This window comes from Tamandua tetradactyla, chromosome X (assembly GCF_023851605.1).
Source record: "Tamandua tetradactyla isolate mTamTet1 chromosome X, mTamTet1.pri, whole genome shotgun sequence".
Lineage (NCBI taxonomy): Eukaryota > Metazoa > Chordata > Mammalia > Pilosa > Myrmecophagidae > Tamandua > Tamandua tetradactyla.
In genome coordinates this window covers 116,796,087-116,813,088 of record NC_135353.1, presented here as the reverse complement: position 1 = coordinate 116,813,088, position 17,002 = coordinate 116,796,087, and the positions used below count along the sequence as shown (strand labels likewise).

The 17,002-nt window shown below is 41.6% G+C and overlaps 1 protein-coding gene, 1 long non-coding RNA gene and 1 pseudogene across 2 annotated transcripts in view; 1 reads left to right on the top strand and 2 right to left on the bottom strand.

Annotated features, from left to right (window-relative positions):
• Window positions 1-17,002, top strand: part of LOC143670864 (uncharacterized) — a 110,411-nt gene that overhangs the window by 14,726 nt on the left and 78,683 nt on the right. The window lies entirely within an intron of this gene.
• On the bottom strand, window positions 12,301-14,786 carry LOC143671003 (FIGNL1-interacting regulator of recombination and mitosis-like; annotated as a pseudogene).
• LOC143671641 (FIGNL1-interacting regulator of recombination and mitosis-like) lies at window positions 14,801-15,380 on the bottom strand. The gene is made up of 2 exons (XM_077146877.1): window positions 14,897-15,380; window positions 14,801-14,859 (listed from the first exon to the last, which is right to left on the bottom strand). Exons 1-2 carry the CDS (start codon window positions 15,378-15,380, stop codon window positions 14,801-14,803), a joined length of 543 nt encoding a protein of 180 aa, XP_077002992.1.

Sequence of the window (17,002 nt, the reverse complement as noted above, 5' to 3'; positions counted from 1 at the left end):
CTCTCTCAAGTGAGAAGGCACATGGTGAACACAGTCATGGTTTCTCTCTCAGCTGGAAGGGCTCATGGCAAATACGGCATCATCTGCTAGCTTTCTCTCCTGGCTTCGTGTTTCACGAAGCTCCCCGGGAGACGTTTTGACTCTTTGCTTCGTGGTGCTGCAGCATCTCTGCTCTCTCCGAATCTTTCATTCTCCAAAATGTTTCCCTCTTTTATAGGACTCCAGAAACTTATCAAGGCCCACCCAAATGGATGGAGACATGTCGTCACCTAATCCAGTTTAACAACCACTCTTGACTAAATCACATCATCCAAGGAGATGATCTGATTACAGTTTCAAACATACGATATTGAATAGAGATTATTCTACCTTTATAAAATGGAATTTTGATCAAAACATGGCTTTTCTAGGGGACATGCATCCTTTCAAACCAGCACAAAGATGATTGTATAATGATAATAGCTTTCACAATGTGACTGTGTGATTGTGAAAACCTTGTGTCTGACGCTCCTTTTATCTACCTTGTCAACAGATGAGTAGAACATATGGAATAAAATAAATAATAGGAGCAACAAATGTTAAAATAAATTCAGTGGATTGAAATGCTAGTGATCAGTGAAAGGGAGGATAATGGGTATAGTATGTATGAATTTTTTCCTGTTGTCTTTTTATTTCTTTTTCTGAATTGATACAAATGTACTAAGAAATGATCATGATGATGAATATGCAACTATGTGATGATATTGTGAATTACTGATTATGTATGTAGAACGGAATGATCATATGTTAAGAATGTTTGTTTGTTGTTATATTTTTTAAAAATTAAACAATTAATTCCCAGTGCCTGCCCATGTTTAAAAAAAATTAATTAAAAGAAAGTTCACCCCCACAATTGGACGTGTCATCTCCGTGGAGATAAATTAATAACAAGTTTCTGCCCTACAATACTGAATTAGGATTAGAAGAATTGGTTGTCCCCACAAGATTGGGTCAGGATTAAAATATTACTTTTTGGGGTACATAATACTTTCAAACCGGCACACTGGCAGATTAGAATCTTGCAGAAGAAAAGGCTGGAGAACGTAAAGATAGAGCAATTGAAACTATCCAAAATGAAAGCTAAGAAGTGTAAAAGATCGAGCATCAGTGAACTATGAGACAGTGTCACACTGCCATGTATAAATGTAATTCAAGTGCCTGAATGAGAAAAGGGGCACGGGCTAGAAGAAATGTTTGAATCCATATTGCCTAAAGTGTTCTAAATGGAGTGGAAGCCTATAAGCTACTAATTCATGCAGAAAAATGATTGCAAACAAAAGAAACATACAGAAGATTACACATAGACTATACGTTAATCAAATTGCACAAAACCTGTAATAGAGGTAGCAGAATTCTCATCACAAGTATCGCAAGCAAAAAAAACAGTGGAGCAACATCTTTAAAGAATTGAAAGCAGAAACCATCTGTCTGCAATTGAATAACCCCCTCCGCAAACGCTTTACATGCATTTGCATTTTAGAACTTGTTGGAAGCAAGAAGTGGAGTTACAAACAGAAAAATACAATAGTAGCAGCATTTGTAAATCCCCATATGGTTACAGTTTCTGTACGCCATTATTTCTTTATGCTCCCTTCAGTGAATTTCCTAGTGTCCTTTTCTTTCAGTCTGAAGAACTCCTGTCAGTATTGCTTGTAGGGTAGGACTAGTAGTGAGAAACAACCGGGGCTGTTGTTTTCCTGGGACTGAGTTCGTGTCTTCTCAGTTTGTTTGTTTTTTTTTTCTTCATGAAACACAAATTCTTCTGCTGGGTTTCAGAACAGTAATGGCATTCTTTTTTTTAAATTTTAATATTTTATTATAAAAAGTTAACATACAGACATGTATTACTAACATAAAACATTTCAAACATGGTATACAGTCAGTGCTTCACAATATCATCGCATAGTTGTGTATTCATCACCATGATCATTTTTTGAACATTTGCATCACTCCTGTAAAAGAAATAAAAGGAAAAAACTCATACATAACCATACCCCTCACTGCTCCCTCTCAGTGGCCCCTAGTGTTTCCATCTACCCAATTTATTTTACCCTTTGTCTCTCCTATTATTTATTTATTTATATCCATATTTTTTATTCATCTGTCCATACCCTGGATATAAGGAGCATGAGACACAAGGTTCTCATAGTCACACCGTCACATTGTAGATGTTATATCTTGACAGAAGTGTTTTCAGTAATCAAGACTACTGGAACAGAGCTCAACAGTTTCAGGTACTTCTCTCCAGCCACCCCAATATGTATGGTATATAAAGGGATATCTATATAGTGCATAAGAACAACCTCCAGGATAACCTCTCAACTCTGAAATCTCTCAGCCAGTGAAACTTTATTTTGTCTCATTTCTCTTTTCCCCCTTTTGGTCAAGAATGCTTTCTCAATCTCCTGATGCCAGGTCGTGCTTTATCCCAGGCTTTCTGTCCCACGTAGCCAGGGAGGTTTAGATCCCTGGGAGTCATTTCCCACGTAGGGGGAAGGCACTGAGTTCACATGCTGAGTTGGCTTAGAGAGAGAGGCCACATCTGAGCAACAAAAGAGGGTCTCTGGGGGTGAGTCTTTGGCCTAATTTTTGGTAGGCTTAGCCTGTCCTTTGCAGGAGTAAGTTTCATAGGGGCACGGCCTATTGATTTGGTTGTCCCCATTGCTTGCGAGAACATCAGGAATTCTCCAAATGGGAAACTTGAATTGTCCCTCTTCTCCCCATTTCCCCCAGGGGACTTTGCAGAATACTTCTTTATTCACTGTTCAAATCACTCTGGGATTTATCGGGGCATCACACTAACATATAAGATAATGTTATATTGTGGAATAGAAAAGAGTCTAGAAATAGGCCCAAGCATATTGGACCAAATCATTTGTGACAAAGGTGCAAAGGCAATTCAACGCAGAAAGTTCTATCTTTTCAAGAAATGGTGTGGAATCATTTGGAAAATCATATGCAATTAAAAAAAATGAACATGACTAACTGTAACTATGATACATAGCTGGTAGGATTGCACAGTGCTACAGCCTCTCTGGAAATTGATTTGTCCCCTTCCTAGAAATTTAACATACACTTACCAAATGACTCAACAACCACACAGCTCGGTACTTATCCTAGAGAAATGAAAAGTCATGTTCACACAAAACCCAGTACCTGAGTACTCAACTCCACTGACACTGGGCCAAAAACTGGAAACAAGCCACATGGCCTTCCATACTGTCAGAAAAAGTTATCAGACAATGTTAGACAAGGATGGATTTGTTCTGGAATGTTGCAGCAGGAAAGAAAGACTAGAACTCAACTTCATCCAGACAAAGGACAGCAAGATTTTTAAGGGCAGAGTAGGCTGCCAGAGCAGTCCTTAAACAATGTTAAGGGGTTGGTTGATTGCTGGGAAGGGTGAGTGATTTTCTGAAATTGCTATCCGGGCCATTTGGTTTGGAATTTGTTTCCTTTTGCTGTGATTGAGTCACCTGTAGCTCCTAAGAAAGGCCAAAGAGAGGAGGAGGGAGATGAGGAACTACCTAGTTTGGTGCCTCTCAGATGCCTGGAGAGCTGAAGGACCTGTGAGATGAGGGCAGGTGTCAGGATCCCTGAGAAGTCTGCCTGAAGTTCAGACAAGCTAAAGGGAAGCTAAGGGAGTCTTGGTCAGCAGTATAATGGGTAAAGGATTGTGGGAACTAAATATAATGGAAGATCATTTAGCAATAAAAGGAATAAACTATTGACATGGGAAACGAATTGCAAGAATCCCTTTATCACGACAATGTGCCAAATGGAAAAATTTTAAAGCCATGTAAGAAAATTTTTGTAATAGTTTGATTCCAGTAGTACTAAAAGGTACAATATATTTATAAAGAGAGACAAGGGAAAGAAAGCAAATAGGGTTCATTTATTAAACAAATGTATATTGGGCACATGCTGCGGGCCAGCGCTGTCCGGTTCTTGTGCTGACAGGAGCACTGGGGAGCAAAAAGGAAGCAAAAAAAGCACAGCTCTTTCCTCAGGAAGGCTACACTATATATGATATTTTAGACAGGAGGAGGGCGGGGCAACTTCTCCGTTCATCTCGCTTACAATTAATTTTTAAGACTTACAGACTACGCTTTAAGAAGAAAAGTTAATAAAAATATGCGAAAGTCACTGTCCAGCGATTTTTATCGTGGGGGTCCTCTTATGTTGTAAATGGGAGTTTAAAAAGCGGGAAATTGAAGTCCCGATGCAGTGTGACCCTCATTGTGTTTAACCTGCACCTTATAAATGAAAAACCTCCCAGGAAACATGTCACAAAAGATTATTCATGGTCACCCCTGGGTGGTGGGATTGTGGATAAGAGGAGCTTTGTTATGATATAGTGATCTTACAAATTTTCTGAGTTGAATGACGTCTATACTGAAAGAATATATTGCTTTGGGTCCATAAACCCCAGCACAAACTGGGGGAAAGAAAATGACAGGAGCAAGTAGAGAAGCAGAAATACAACGGGCTCACGCAGTGCTCCAGGAGGGAATGCCAATTGGAGAGCAAAGCCCTCTTGTCTTGGCAGTGAGGGATCCACCCCCTTCTTAGAAACTGGCAAGGTGCTGAGTTTAGAACCAGCAGGAAATGGTTTCGGTTCCCTGAAATTCTGTACAGTTTTTTGGAGTGCAAAAGGAGGGGCAGGAGCGAGGTGGGCGCAGTGCACGGGGAGCCATCGCCATCTAGCGGCCAAAGAGTCAGAGCGCGGACGTTGTCGCAGAGCAATATCCTTTTCCGCTGGTTTCCTGGTCACAAGCCTCAGGATCTTGGCTGAGGACGTGCAGCCAGGAAAGCGAGGACCAGACACTGGACTGGGACTGGTCGAATAACCCCGCCTCAAAGCCCCAACTAGCAGGAAGCCCCCTCCCCGCGGCCCCGGAGCCATGGTAACAGCCTCCGGCGGGCCCTCCGCCCTTCGCAGGACCTGGCCTGGAGGGCGGGGCGGGCCCGGGAGTGGCCGGTTCTGCGCCTGCGCGCGGGCGGCCCCTGCGGTCCTGGCGCGTCTTCCTCCTGGAGTCCCCTGGGAGGGATGCTGCTCGGCCCGTGGGCTCTGCCGCTCCACGAGCGGGACTCTGCCGATGTCCTGGCCATTCCCACCCTCCCCCCGCCCCCCCTCGAACACGCTCGTCCCGGTCTGTGTCGTTGTCTGCACCCTCACTCCGCGCACCCCGCTTGGCCACCTCAGCGTCCCCCAGCTCTGGAAGGGGCCGAGGAGGGGAGGGTCTCAGGGTAAGTGGAGGCAGTTTTGCTTTGAAGGGCAACAGATAAATGTGCAGTAGCTGAGGAAGCACAGATGGGAAAGGGTGGGGTTTATTTCCCCTTTAGCTTATGGATCTAAGTTACAATGACTAACTGATGATTTAGGAGAGAGGACAATGGCAGGACAAAGCCCTTGAGATGGAAGGTCTGGGACCCTGAGCATGGGTGGGAGGGCTGGTTTCAGTCAGGAGCACTGTAAGCAGAGAGGTGGCAGAGAATACCAGAACCAGGAAAGGTAGATTGGGTTTGCGGAGCTGTCAGTATTCCCGTCCTGGTTGCCACTGCCTCCTCCATGAATAATCAGGGGAGGTCATTATAATGAAGGAGGGTTGCTAGCGACTGTGCTGGAATATTGTTGTGTAGTTAGGATGAGAGGCCCATTTTCTCACGGTCATTACTTCAAGGTCAAATAATTCGGTAACGTTTGGAGGTTTTGTCACACACGCTCAGGTGCTCAGATACACACCCGGGGTTTATTCATTCATTCAGATATGAATGTGATTCATAGAAGCCAACTATTATGAGCAATTAGCATCTCTAACACTGTTTCACGTTTCCCACATTATTTGTAGCATGGTTCATAAATCCTTGACATCCTTATAAATTAGAAATCTTCCTTATTATTATAGCTACATGGAACTGTGATATATGGTTCTATCATATTTTATTCAACTATGTATCTTCTATTCTTGGCATTCAAATGTTTTGCAATTGCAAATAATGCCAAAACGTTTTTCCTTATTGATGGCCTAGTATGTTCAGGATAAATTCCTACATGGCCCATTGATGGGAGAAAGAGGAGATGTATTACATGTTGCTAAATTCCTCTTTTTAGAGGTTGCATGTTTTATATTCTGATCAGTAATATAAAAGTGTGTTTTCTTCCCAACCGCATCATCAATAGGGTATATAGTTCACGTTTTCAATTCTCCTAATCTGATGATTGAAAAATTGTTTCACATTATAGTATTTTTTTATTAAGAAAAAATTTTTTATTCTGGAAATTTTGGTTTTACAAAGCTCTCCTTTTAAACTTTCTCTCATAAAATAAATTTCTGTGCATAAGGTTATAAACCACAAATATACTGATGGTTCACAGGTTTTAATAGGGATTTATTCTACTAGCACTTTACTCTTGTGAATTGCAGAACATTTCTTCCACTATTTGTTGCATAGAGAATTATGCTGTGCTGAATATGATTTAAATAGTAAAAATCTGAGGTAGAATTTTTATCTTAAAAAGAAACGAAAAAGAAAAAAAAATCGAACAGGGTCTCGTAATTGGGACTCGAAGTGATTAATTTTTTTCAAAATCCTTCTAATAAGCAGAAGCTTAAAGTGTTGGACTATTTTTCCATTTCCCTATCCTTCCTCATTTACAACTTAATACAATTCTTGGATTGAAATTATTTTTTACAAATCAAACTTACTGGTTGCTGTCTTTGGTATATTATTGACACGTGGACAGGAAAATTTTAACAATAGTTAAAGTTAATAGAAACATGGAGGTTGGATTCATACCTAAATTTTTTCTGAAGGGTCTTGTTTATGTTATTAAACTTCGATTTTCAAAATTAAAAAAGAACTCATGCAGAAAATACAGGATTTCTTTAAACCACGCCACCACCATCAATTCCATTGGTATGGAAGATATGTTACAATTGATGGTAACAGTTTTTTGGTAATTCTATTCTTTTTTAAAGTAGTTATAGTTGTTACAGTTGTTGAAGGATTATTAAAGAAATACTATATCCTATCTTCACTTATTTATAGTGTATTATTTCCAGTAGTGTTCTAGTTTGCTAGCTGCCGGAATGCAACACACCAGAGACGAATGATTGGCTTTTAAATAAAAGGGAATTTATTTTGTTAGTTCTTCAGAGGAAAGGCAGCTAACTTTCCACAAAGGTTCTTTCTTACGTGGGAAGGCACAGGGTGGTCTCTGCTGGCCTTCTCTCCAGGCCTCCGGGTTCCAACTGTTGTGGGGTGCACCGAAAGAGAGGCCACATAATTTAAAACTGCAAGCCAATTTGGAGTCTTTATTAGCCGGCCAGCGACTGCCTCGGAAACCTCCAAGAAGGAAGATTCAGAGAGCAGCAGCCAGAGGTTTTCAAGGTGTGCTTATAAAGGCTAAAATCATGTTGTGGTTTTGCAGTTGCTAGCAAGCAAGCATATCATAGAAGCAGAAAAATGCCCTTAGCTGTTGCCAAAACACATCCGGTTCCCTCAGTTCCCTAACATTGGTTATTGTTTAACTCTTGGGGACATTCCGCCCCAATGTTGTGGGGACTTTCCCTGCTCAGGCTTGATTAATTGCTCCTGACCCTACACACCAGCAACTTTCCCTAGGGTGACTTCTTTCTGCATCTCCAAAAGCTGAGCTGCGAGTGCTGAGATGAGGGATGCTGAGCTGCTTGGGCTGTTCTACGTTGAGCTCTCTCATTTAAGCACCAGCCAATTAAGTCAAACGTCATTCATTGCAGCAGGCACGCCTCCTAGCTGAGTGCAGATGTAATCGGCGACAGATGCGGTTCTCGTACCATTGGCTCATGTCCACAGCAACGGAACTAGGTGCCTTCATCTAGCCAACTTGACAACTGAATCTACCACAAATTGCATCAGACCTTTTTACTGTAAATTTTTTCTTGCCATGCACCTTAGCCAGCCCGTTTTCTTGTGTTTGTATTGCACCCACAATAATAAGAATGGATAATGCAGTTATCTCTGAATGCTTAGACAATGCCCAGAGAAAGCTTAAATACTGTATTTCTCCACTTAAAAATGTGCTAATAGGAGCAAAAAGGAAGCAAAACAAGCACAGCTCTTTTCCTCAGGAAGGCTACACTATGAGGTTTGAGACAGGAGGAGAGCGGCTTACAATCTCGCTTACAATTAATTTTTAACACTTCCAGACTACGCTTTGTTTTATGAAGAAAAATGAATAAAAATATTTGAAAGTTACTGTACAGCAATTTTTATCGTGGGGGTCCTCTTATGTTGTAAATAGGAGTTTAAAAAGCGGGAAATTGAAGTCCCGATGCAGTGTGACCCTCATCATATTTAAAATGCATCTTATAAATGGAAAACCTCCCTGGGACACAAGTCACAAATGATTGTTAATGGTCATTCCTGGGTGATGGGATTGTGGATAAGAGATGCTTTGTTATAATTTATCGGTCTTCCACATTCTGTATGTTGAATGACATCTATACTGAAAGAATAGCTAAGGGTCCATAAACCCAGCACAAAGTTGGGGAAGGATTCTGACAAAAGTAAGTAGAGAAGCAGAAATACAAGGGGCCCAGGCAGTGCCCCAGGAGGAAATGCCAATCAGGGAGAAAGCAGTTTTGTCTGTGGCTTTGAGGGATCCACCCACCTCGCAGATGCTGACAGGGTAGTGAGCATAGAATTTACGGAATTGGTTTCCTGGCCCTGAAATTCGGTACAGTTTTTTTTCGAGCACCAAAGGCGGGGCAGGAGCGATGCGGGCGATCTCCGCGGCGCACTATCGCCATCTAGTGGCCAAAGAGACAGGACGCGGACGTCGGTACAAGAATCACTTTTTCCGCTGGTTGCTTGTTTACAAATCTCGGGATTTTGGCTTAAGAAGCGCAACCGGGAAAGCAAGGACCAGACGCTGGACTGGAAATGGCCAAACTGCCCCTGCAACGCCCCAACTAGCAGGAAGTCCCCCTCCCGGCGGACCCGGAGCCATAGCAACGGCCTCAGGCGGGCCCTCCGCCCTCCGGGGAACCGGCCTGGATGGGCGGGGCGGACCCAGGAGTGGCCGGTTTTGCGCCTGCGCGGGGGCGAACTCTGCGGTCCTGGCTCATCTTCCTCCTGGGGTCCCCCGGGCGGTGACCTTCCCGAGGCTGTGGGGAGAGGTCGGGGAGGGATGCGACTCGGCCCGTGGGCTCTGCCGCTCCACGAGCGGGACCTCTGCCAATGCCCTGGCCATTCCCACCGGCCCCCCTTGAACACGCTCGTCCCGGGCCGTGTCGTCGTCTGCACCCTCACTCCGCGCATCCCGCTTGGCCACCTCAGCGCCCCCAGCTCAGTGGAAGGGGCCGAGCTGAGGCAGGTTTGCTTTGAAGGGCAACAAATAAATCTGCAGTAGCTGCGAAAGCATAGATGGGAAATGGTGGGTTTTATTTCCCGTTTAGCTTATGGATCATTCTAATATACAGTGACTAATTGATGATTCAGGAGAGAGGACAATGGCCGGAGAAAGCCCTTGAGGTGGAAGGTCTGGGACCCTGAGCAGGGGTGGGAGGGCTGATTTTCAGTCAGGAGCACTGTAAGCAGAGAGGTGGCAGAGAATACCAGAACCAGGAAAGGTAGATGGGGTTTGCGGAGCTGTCAGTATTCCCGTCCACATTGCCTCTGTCTTCTCCATGAATAATGAAGGGAAGTCGTTACAATGAAGGAGGGTTGCTAGTGACTGTGCTCGAATACTGTAGTAGTTGGAATGAGAGGTCCGTTTTCTCATGGTCAAGACCTTAAGGTCACATAATTCGGTAAGTTTTGGAGGTGTTGTCACACATGCTCAGGTTCTCAGATACAGGCCCCGAGTTTATTCATTCATTTAAATATGAATGTGATTCATAGAAGTCAACCATTATGAGCAATTAGCATCTCTAACACAGTGTTTCTGGTTTCCCACATTTGTTTGTAGCATGGTTCATAAATCCTTCACATCCTTATAAATTAGAAATCTTCCTTATTCTTATTACAGCTATGTGGAACTTTCATATATGGTTGTATCATATTTTATTCAACCATGTATCTTCTATACTTTGCATGCAAATGTTTTGCAATTGCAAATAAAGCCAAAACGTATTTCCTTATTGATGGCCTAGTATGTTAAGGGTAAATTCCCAGAAGTCCATTGATGGGAGAAAGGGGAAATATGTCAGATGTTGCTAAATTCCCCTAGGTTGCATGTTTTACATACTCACTAGCAATATAAAAGTGTGTCTTCTTCCCAACCACATCAACAACAGAATATATGGTTCACGTTTTGAATTTTCCCAATCTGAAGGTTGAAGAATTGTTTCTCATTATAGCTACCTTTTAAGTAAGAAAAATTATTTGGCAAATTTCGGTTTTACAAAACTTTCTTTTAAAACTTTCTCTCTGTTAAATAAATCTCTGTGCATAAGATTATAAGCCACAAATATACTTACTCATGGTTCACAGGTTTTAATAAGGATTTACTGTACTAGCACTTTATTTTTGGGAATTGCAGAACTTTTCTCCCCATCTAAAAGGGTTATGTTGTACATAGAGTTATACTGTGCTGAATATGATTTAATTGGTAAAAATCTGTAGTAGAATTTTTATCTTAAAAAGTGAATGGGGTTCTGTAATTGGAACTCAAAGTGATTCATTTTTTTTCAAACTCCTAATAAGCAGAAGCTTAAAGTGTTGGAATATTTTTACATTTCCCTATCCTTCCTCATTTGCAACTTAATAAAATTCTGGGATTGAAATTATTTTTTACAAGTCAAAAGTTACTGGTTGCTCTCTTTGGTATAATATTGCAACTTGGAAAGGATAATTTGAAACAACAGCTAATGTTAACTGAAATATGGAGGTTGGATTCATACCTAAATTTTTTGTGAAAGGTCTTGTTTATCTTACTAAAGTTTGATTTTCAAAATTAAAAAAACCTCTCCTGCATAAAATACAGGATTCCCTTAAACCACCCCACTCCAAGACTTCCGTTGGTGTGGAAAATCCATTACAGTTGATGATAGCATTTTTTTTTTTCCTTTTCTTTTTTACATGGGCAGGGACCAGGAATCGAACCCTGGTCCTCTGGCATGGCAGGTGAGAACTCTGCCTGCTGAGCCACCGTGGCCCACCCAATTCTGTTCTTTTTAAACTAGTTATATTTGCTACAATTATTGAAGGATTGTTAAAATAATACTATAACAGTTGTCCATAGCTGTCCGTAGGCTGTTTCCATCTACTGGCAATTGTTAATAATTCCTCTATAAACATCAGTGTGCAGATGTCTGTCCGTGTCCCTGCTTTCAGTTCTTTTGAGTATGTACCTAGTAATGGGATTGCTGGATCATACGGCAAATCTATACTTAGGTTCCCGAGGAACCACCCACCTGCCTTCCAGAGCAGCTGCACCTTTCCACATTCCCACCAACAGTGGATAAGTCTTCCTCCACATCCTCTCCAGCACCTGAGGTTCTCTGGTTTTTCGTTAACAGCCATTCAAGTAGGTATGAGGTGATATCTCATTGTGGTTTTCACTTGCATTTCCCTCATAGCTACTGAAATTGAGCATCTTTTCATATGCTTTTTTTCCCTCTTTACAAAAGCCATTTCATGTGCTAGAAAATGTAGAGACATAATCATATCAGTATTTTTACTTACAAAATATACTGTGGACTGACCGCACAATTCTGTCTAGTGATAGTATGGTTTAGTCCATTCAACTTTCACCTTGGAGTATATGATGCTTGAGCTTATCAGTTGTTTCCTGGAGTGCCTCCATTTCCATTAGAAACCAGTCTGGAGCAGTAGGCTTTTTTTTTTTTTTTTTTTTAACATAACACCATACAAACACGAACATTCTTAACCATAGGATCATTCCGTTCTTGGTATACAAACAATAACTCACAGTATCATCACATAGTTGTAAATTCATCATCATGATCACCTCTCAGAACATTTGCCTCAATCCAGAAAAAGAAATAAAAAGAAAAAAGAAAAAAATTCATACATACCATACCCCCCCTCCCCCTCACCGATCAACATTTCAGTCTACTAAATTGATTTTACCACTTGTTCGCCCTTTTATTTATTTATTTTTAATCCATATGTTTTACTCATCTGTCGATAAGGTAGACAACAGGAACATCAGACACAAGGTTTTCACAATCACACAATCACACTATGAAAGCTATGTCATTATACAATCATCTTGAAGAAACATGGCTACTGGAACACAGTTGTACTGTTTCAGGCAGTTCCCTCCAGCCTTGGAGTAGTAGACTTTTGGAATAATAACTTCATTGCATCCAAAGCACCTTTTGCTGTTGGTAATGCTGACTTGTATTCTTCTTCCAAGGGGAACTCATGATGGGCTGTTTTCGTACAAGGTTGTACAGATGACCACCCTGCTTCTTCTATAGTCACTTTAGCAAACAGTGCCCAGAAAATATCTTTTTCCTGTTTTACACGTTCCACTCTGGCAGCTTCTGTTTCATCTACAAACCCAGTCTTCTCCCGAAAGGATACAACTTTGTTCTTAATTTCTTCAGAACTGAGTTGAGACACTGTGCGATTATCTCTTCATGATTTGTTCCCTCAGCAAACTGTGTAAATGCCTCTCAAGTATGCTGCTCTAGCAACCAATTTCTGTCAGCCAGCAGTAAGGCAAAAATACGAGACAGATTGGACAGAATTTTGTCCTGGATAGGCCGAGGTACAAAAAGTTTTCCTAGAGGAGATAAAAAAATCCAGCATTGTCAAACGAACATGGTCAGGAGGCTTTAATTTAAATAGTGGGGTGAGCAAAGTTAGCACTTGATTTATCGTCAGCTGAGGATCTAGAGTTTGCATGAAAAATCCCAGTAGTGGAAGTAAAAGGCTGAGTGTCTGTTGTACATAAAGTTGAGCAGATACCCTGCCTGAAAATGTAGAGCTGTGTTCCAGTAGCCATGTTTCTTGATGATGATTGTATAATGATAAAGCTTTCACAATGTGACTGTGTGATTGTGAAAGCCTTGTGTCTGATGCTCCTTTTATCTACCTTATCAACAGATGAATAAAACATGGAATAAAAATAAATAATGGGGGGAACAAATGTTAAAATAAATTTAGATTGAAATACTAGTGATCAGTGAAAGGAAGGGTAAGGGGTATGGTATGTATAATCTTTTTTTTTTATGTTTTCGTTTTATTTCTTTTTCTGTTGTCTTTTTATTTCTTTTTCTGAATTGATGCAAATGTTCTAAGAAATGATCATGATGATGAATATGCAACTATGTGATGATATTGTGAATTACTGATTATATATGTAGAACAGAATGATCATATGTTAAGAATGTTTGTGTTTATTTCTTGTAATATATTTTTTAATTTAAAAATTAATAATAAAAAAAGTTGAGCCGTTACCTGTTCAGTATTTTTAAAAGCCCAGAGCTGACTCCCAACTTCCATCACTCCAGTTTGTTGTTCAATATCCAAAGCCTCACAAGAAGACTTACGTACAGCAAGCAAAGCAGAAAGTGCTCCAGTTCAGAGACTCGAGTTCTCCCCAAGTATGACTGCTACTCAGGCGTTTCCTGCAAAGTGCAGTGCCCATTCTTGTGGACCTCGCTTGCAGTTTGTCTCCTAAGGTCAACAGATAAAGCCTGGAAGGAAATACATTGCCACAGAGGCAGATTTTTTTCTTCCTTTGGGGAAAATTTCTGAATAAACTCTACCTGATGGGGTGGGGCATGAAGAACAGACGCCTCCACAGTGTTGGTAGTTTAGTGTGTTGATAACATTCTCCCGGGCAAGATTTTATCAAATGAGCTACAATGGTGACATGGTGAGCACAGAGGTCAGCAGTCCCATATCGAGCATGGAAACACCATGCAACCATGGCTACCAAAGAGGCGATCATTTTAGAACTAGCAGCATCCAGTTGAGGAAACAGTGAAGGATGAAAGGAAGCAATAAATGTCTGCAAATGAGTACAAATATGCTCATACAAGGTGACCGCAACCTCAACTTGCCCTTTACTCTTTACCCCCTGTAGATGAACAGGTAGAGAGAGTTTCACCCGAACGCTGCTCAAAACTGTAGCAAATGGCATTGAGTAGGGAGACCCTGGCTACGGCTTCTGCGACCTGGCTTTCTGCACACCATAGAGTCTGTACATCTGAAGACTGAGAAGGCAGTTTATCCAAGATGACAACCAAAAGTAGACATTGTGGAAACTGTAGTTCACATGGCAAGTCTAACACACTGTCCCAAACCACCTGCACAAAAGGTTGGAATGTGAGAAGCTGAGTGACGAGTAGCCTCCTGCTGTGTTTTAGAAACCATGGCACCATGCAGGCTCCGAGGGAACTCACTGTGTGTCTGAAGATAAAGTTGGTGCAATGTGCAGCAAGAATCAAAGGGGAAAGGAAGAAATTCCCTAGCGTAGTGCAAAAGGGAGTTGGCAAAGAAATGACACAATTTGAGTGTTTCTGCTCAGCTAACTATAAACAATAATGGAAGGAGAAAAGAATGCTTTCACACAAATTAGTAACTATATCTTCATGCTTCAAATGGCTCTTTATAACTGAATGGTGCGTAAGGCTCTGCATGATTATAAACTTCCAAGTATTGGCATGAAATGCATGGTCCATACCGGAAATAACACAGCAGATATCCGGCAATGAATGAACCACTATTGCCATATCCAAAACATTATCATTCTCATCCACGAAAGGGTCCATTGAATCCATATCCAGCAATTCCATTAGCTGCTTTTGAAGAGAACAGGCCTCCTTGAAAACAGCCTGAAGAAGTTCTGAAACTAGGTGTAAATGCCCAGAAGAGATAGATTCACTGTTCTTACAATGTACAGGCATACTTTTAATTACATGAAGGACTGAGGAGGGAAGACTGTGAATATTTCCTAGAATGGCAGATTCCTGTGTGGTACAGACATGCTGGACACATCCTGTAAGAGCTCCTAAGACTTGCACCATTGTTTTAAAAATATTCCTTAGTGTGTTCTGGATTTCTGAATTTTGGCTGGATAGTTCTCTCGTTTGACTGGTTAATTCATAAATCGTGCCATCAAATAATTTCACAGTCTTTGGCAGTACTTTAGAAAAGAAAGTCTGTTCCAGTGTCAGGTGGTTCATATGAGGTAGAAACATTTCTACAATAATTTTCAGAATTCGAATATGCTCAATCCAGTTGTCAGAATGTTGATACATAGAAAGGAGCCGGGACAGGACGGATGGCAGTTCTTGGTGGCATAGCTCCTCCAGGCAGCTACTTAATTCTTCAAGGGAAACCTCGTTCACTGGAGCCGCACGACCCTGAGACATGTTTTCGCTGAAGAACACGGCTTCAAATCCATCCCGCCACAGCTGAGGTTGGACTTTTCACATGCTTTTGAGCCATTTGGAGTTCCTCTTTGGAAAAGGTCTCTTCATGTCTTTCGCCCATTTTTAGTGTTGGGTTGTCTTTTTGTTGTTGTTGAATTGTAGCATGTCTTTATATATTCTGGATATTAAACCCCTATCAGATACATGGTTCCAAATATTGTCTCCCATTGAAGAGCTGCCTTTGTACTTTCCTGACAAAGTCGTTTCACGCACCAAGTATTAAATTTTGAGAACATCCCATTTAGCTATTTCTTCATTACTGCAAATAATAAAGTGTGGTTTAGGAAACTAACTACTGTAACAGAAATTACAGATCTTTCCTTACATTTGCTTCTAAATGTTTTTAATTAGCTCTAATGTTAGGTATTTGATCCATTATCAGGTCATTTTTGTATAAGGTATGAAATAGGGGTCCTCTTTCATTCATTTATATGTGGATATCTAGTTCTCCAAAAACTCTGTGCTCTGTCCCGGTTGAGTGGGCTTGGCTGCCTTAATAAACATCCATTATCTGTAGATGAGATGGTGTATTTCTGAACACTCAGTTCCTTTCCATTGGGAGATTAACTTTTTCCCGAGGAAGTAACCGTACTTCGACAGCACTATATGGTTTTCAAAAGGTAAAAATTTTGTGGTCTAAATGAAGGATGTAAAAATGAGGAATTACCCCCAGAATACTTATAATCATCATCATTTTACAGATAAGAAAACTGAGCCACAGAGAGATGAACCTGGCCAAAATCACACAGGGAATAAGTGGTGGATCCTTGATTTGCATCCAGAATCCTGGTTTATCCCCCCCCCCCCCCCACTATGCGGCCATGTACTGATGATTTCCAGATCCATATATCCAGCTCAGTCATCTCTCTTAAACTACAGACCTCTTGGTGTAACTGACCGTCCCACAGGCAGACTGCACTGAACAAGTCCAAGGTACCCTCCCGGGAAGGGGAGATGACTTCACAGAGAAGGGAAGCGTTAGAGAAGCTGAGTTCCAAAGGCCCTACCCCCACCCCATGGAGGGACAGAGGGGCTACAGGATGGAGGGTGTGGAGAACGTGAAAGGGGTGGTGGTAGTGCCAGTTTGAAGCTATTATGTACCCCAGGGGAGCCATGTCCTTTAATCTTCCTTCAATATTGCTGGGTGTGACCGTTCAGATTGTGTCCATGGAGATGTGACCCACCCAATTTTCGGGGGTAACTTTTCATTGGATGGTTTCCATGGAGATGCGTGTCCACCCATTCCTGGTGGAGTTGCTTACTGGAGTCCTTTAAGAGGGAACCATTTTGGAAAAAGCTTTTTAGCCAACAGGGTCCACACAGCCAGAAACCTTTGGAGATGTAGGAAGAAAACAGCCCAGGGAAGCCCTTGAAGAAGCTTGCAGAGTAAGCTGGCAGACATCACCATGTGCCTTTACAGCTGAGAGACAAACCCCAAACGTCATCGGTCTTCTTGAACCAAGGGATCTTTTCATGACCATCTTAGTTTCGATAAGCCTGTCTTAGAACTGTAAACTTGCTACTTAATAAATTCCCCTTTTTAAAAGCCATTCTGTTTCTCG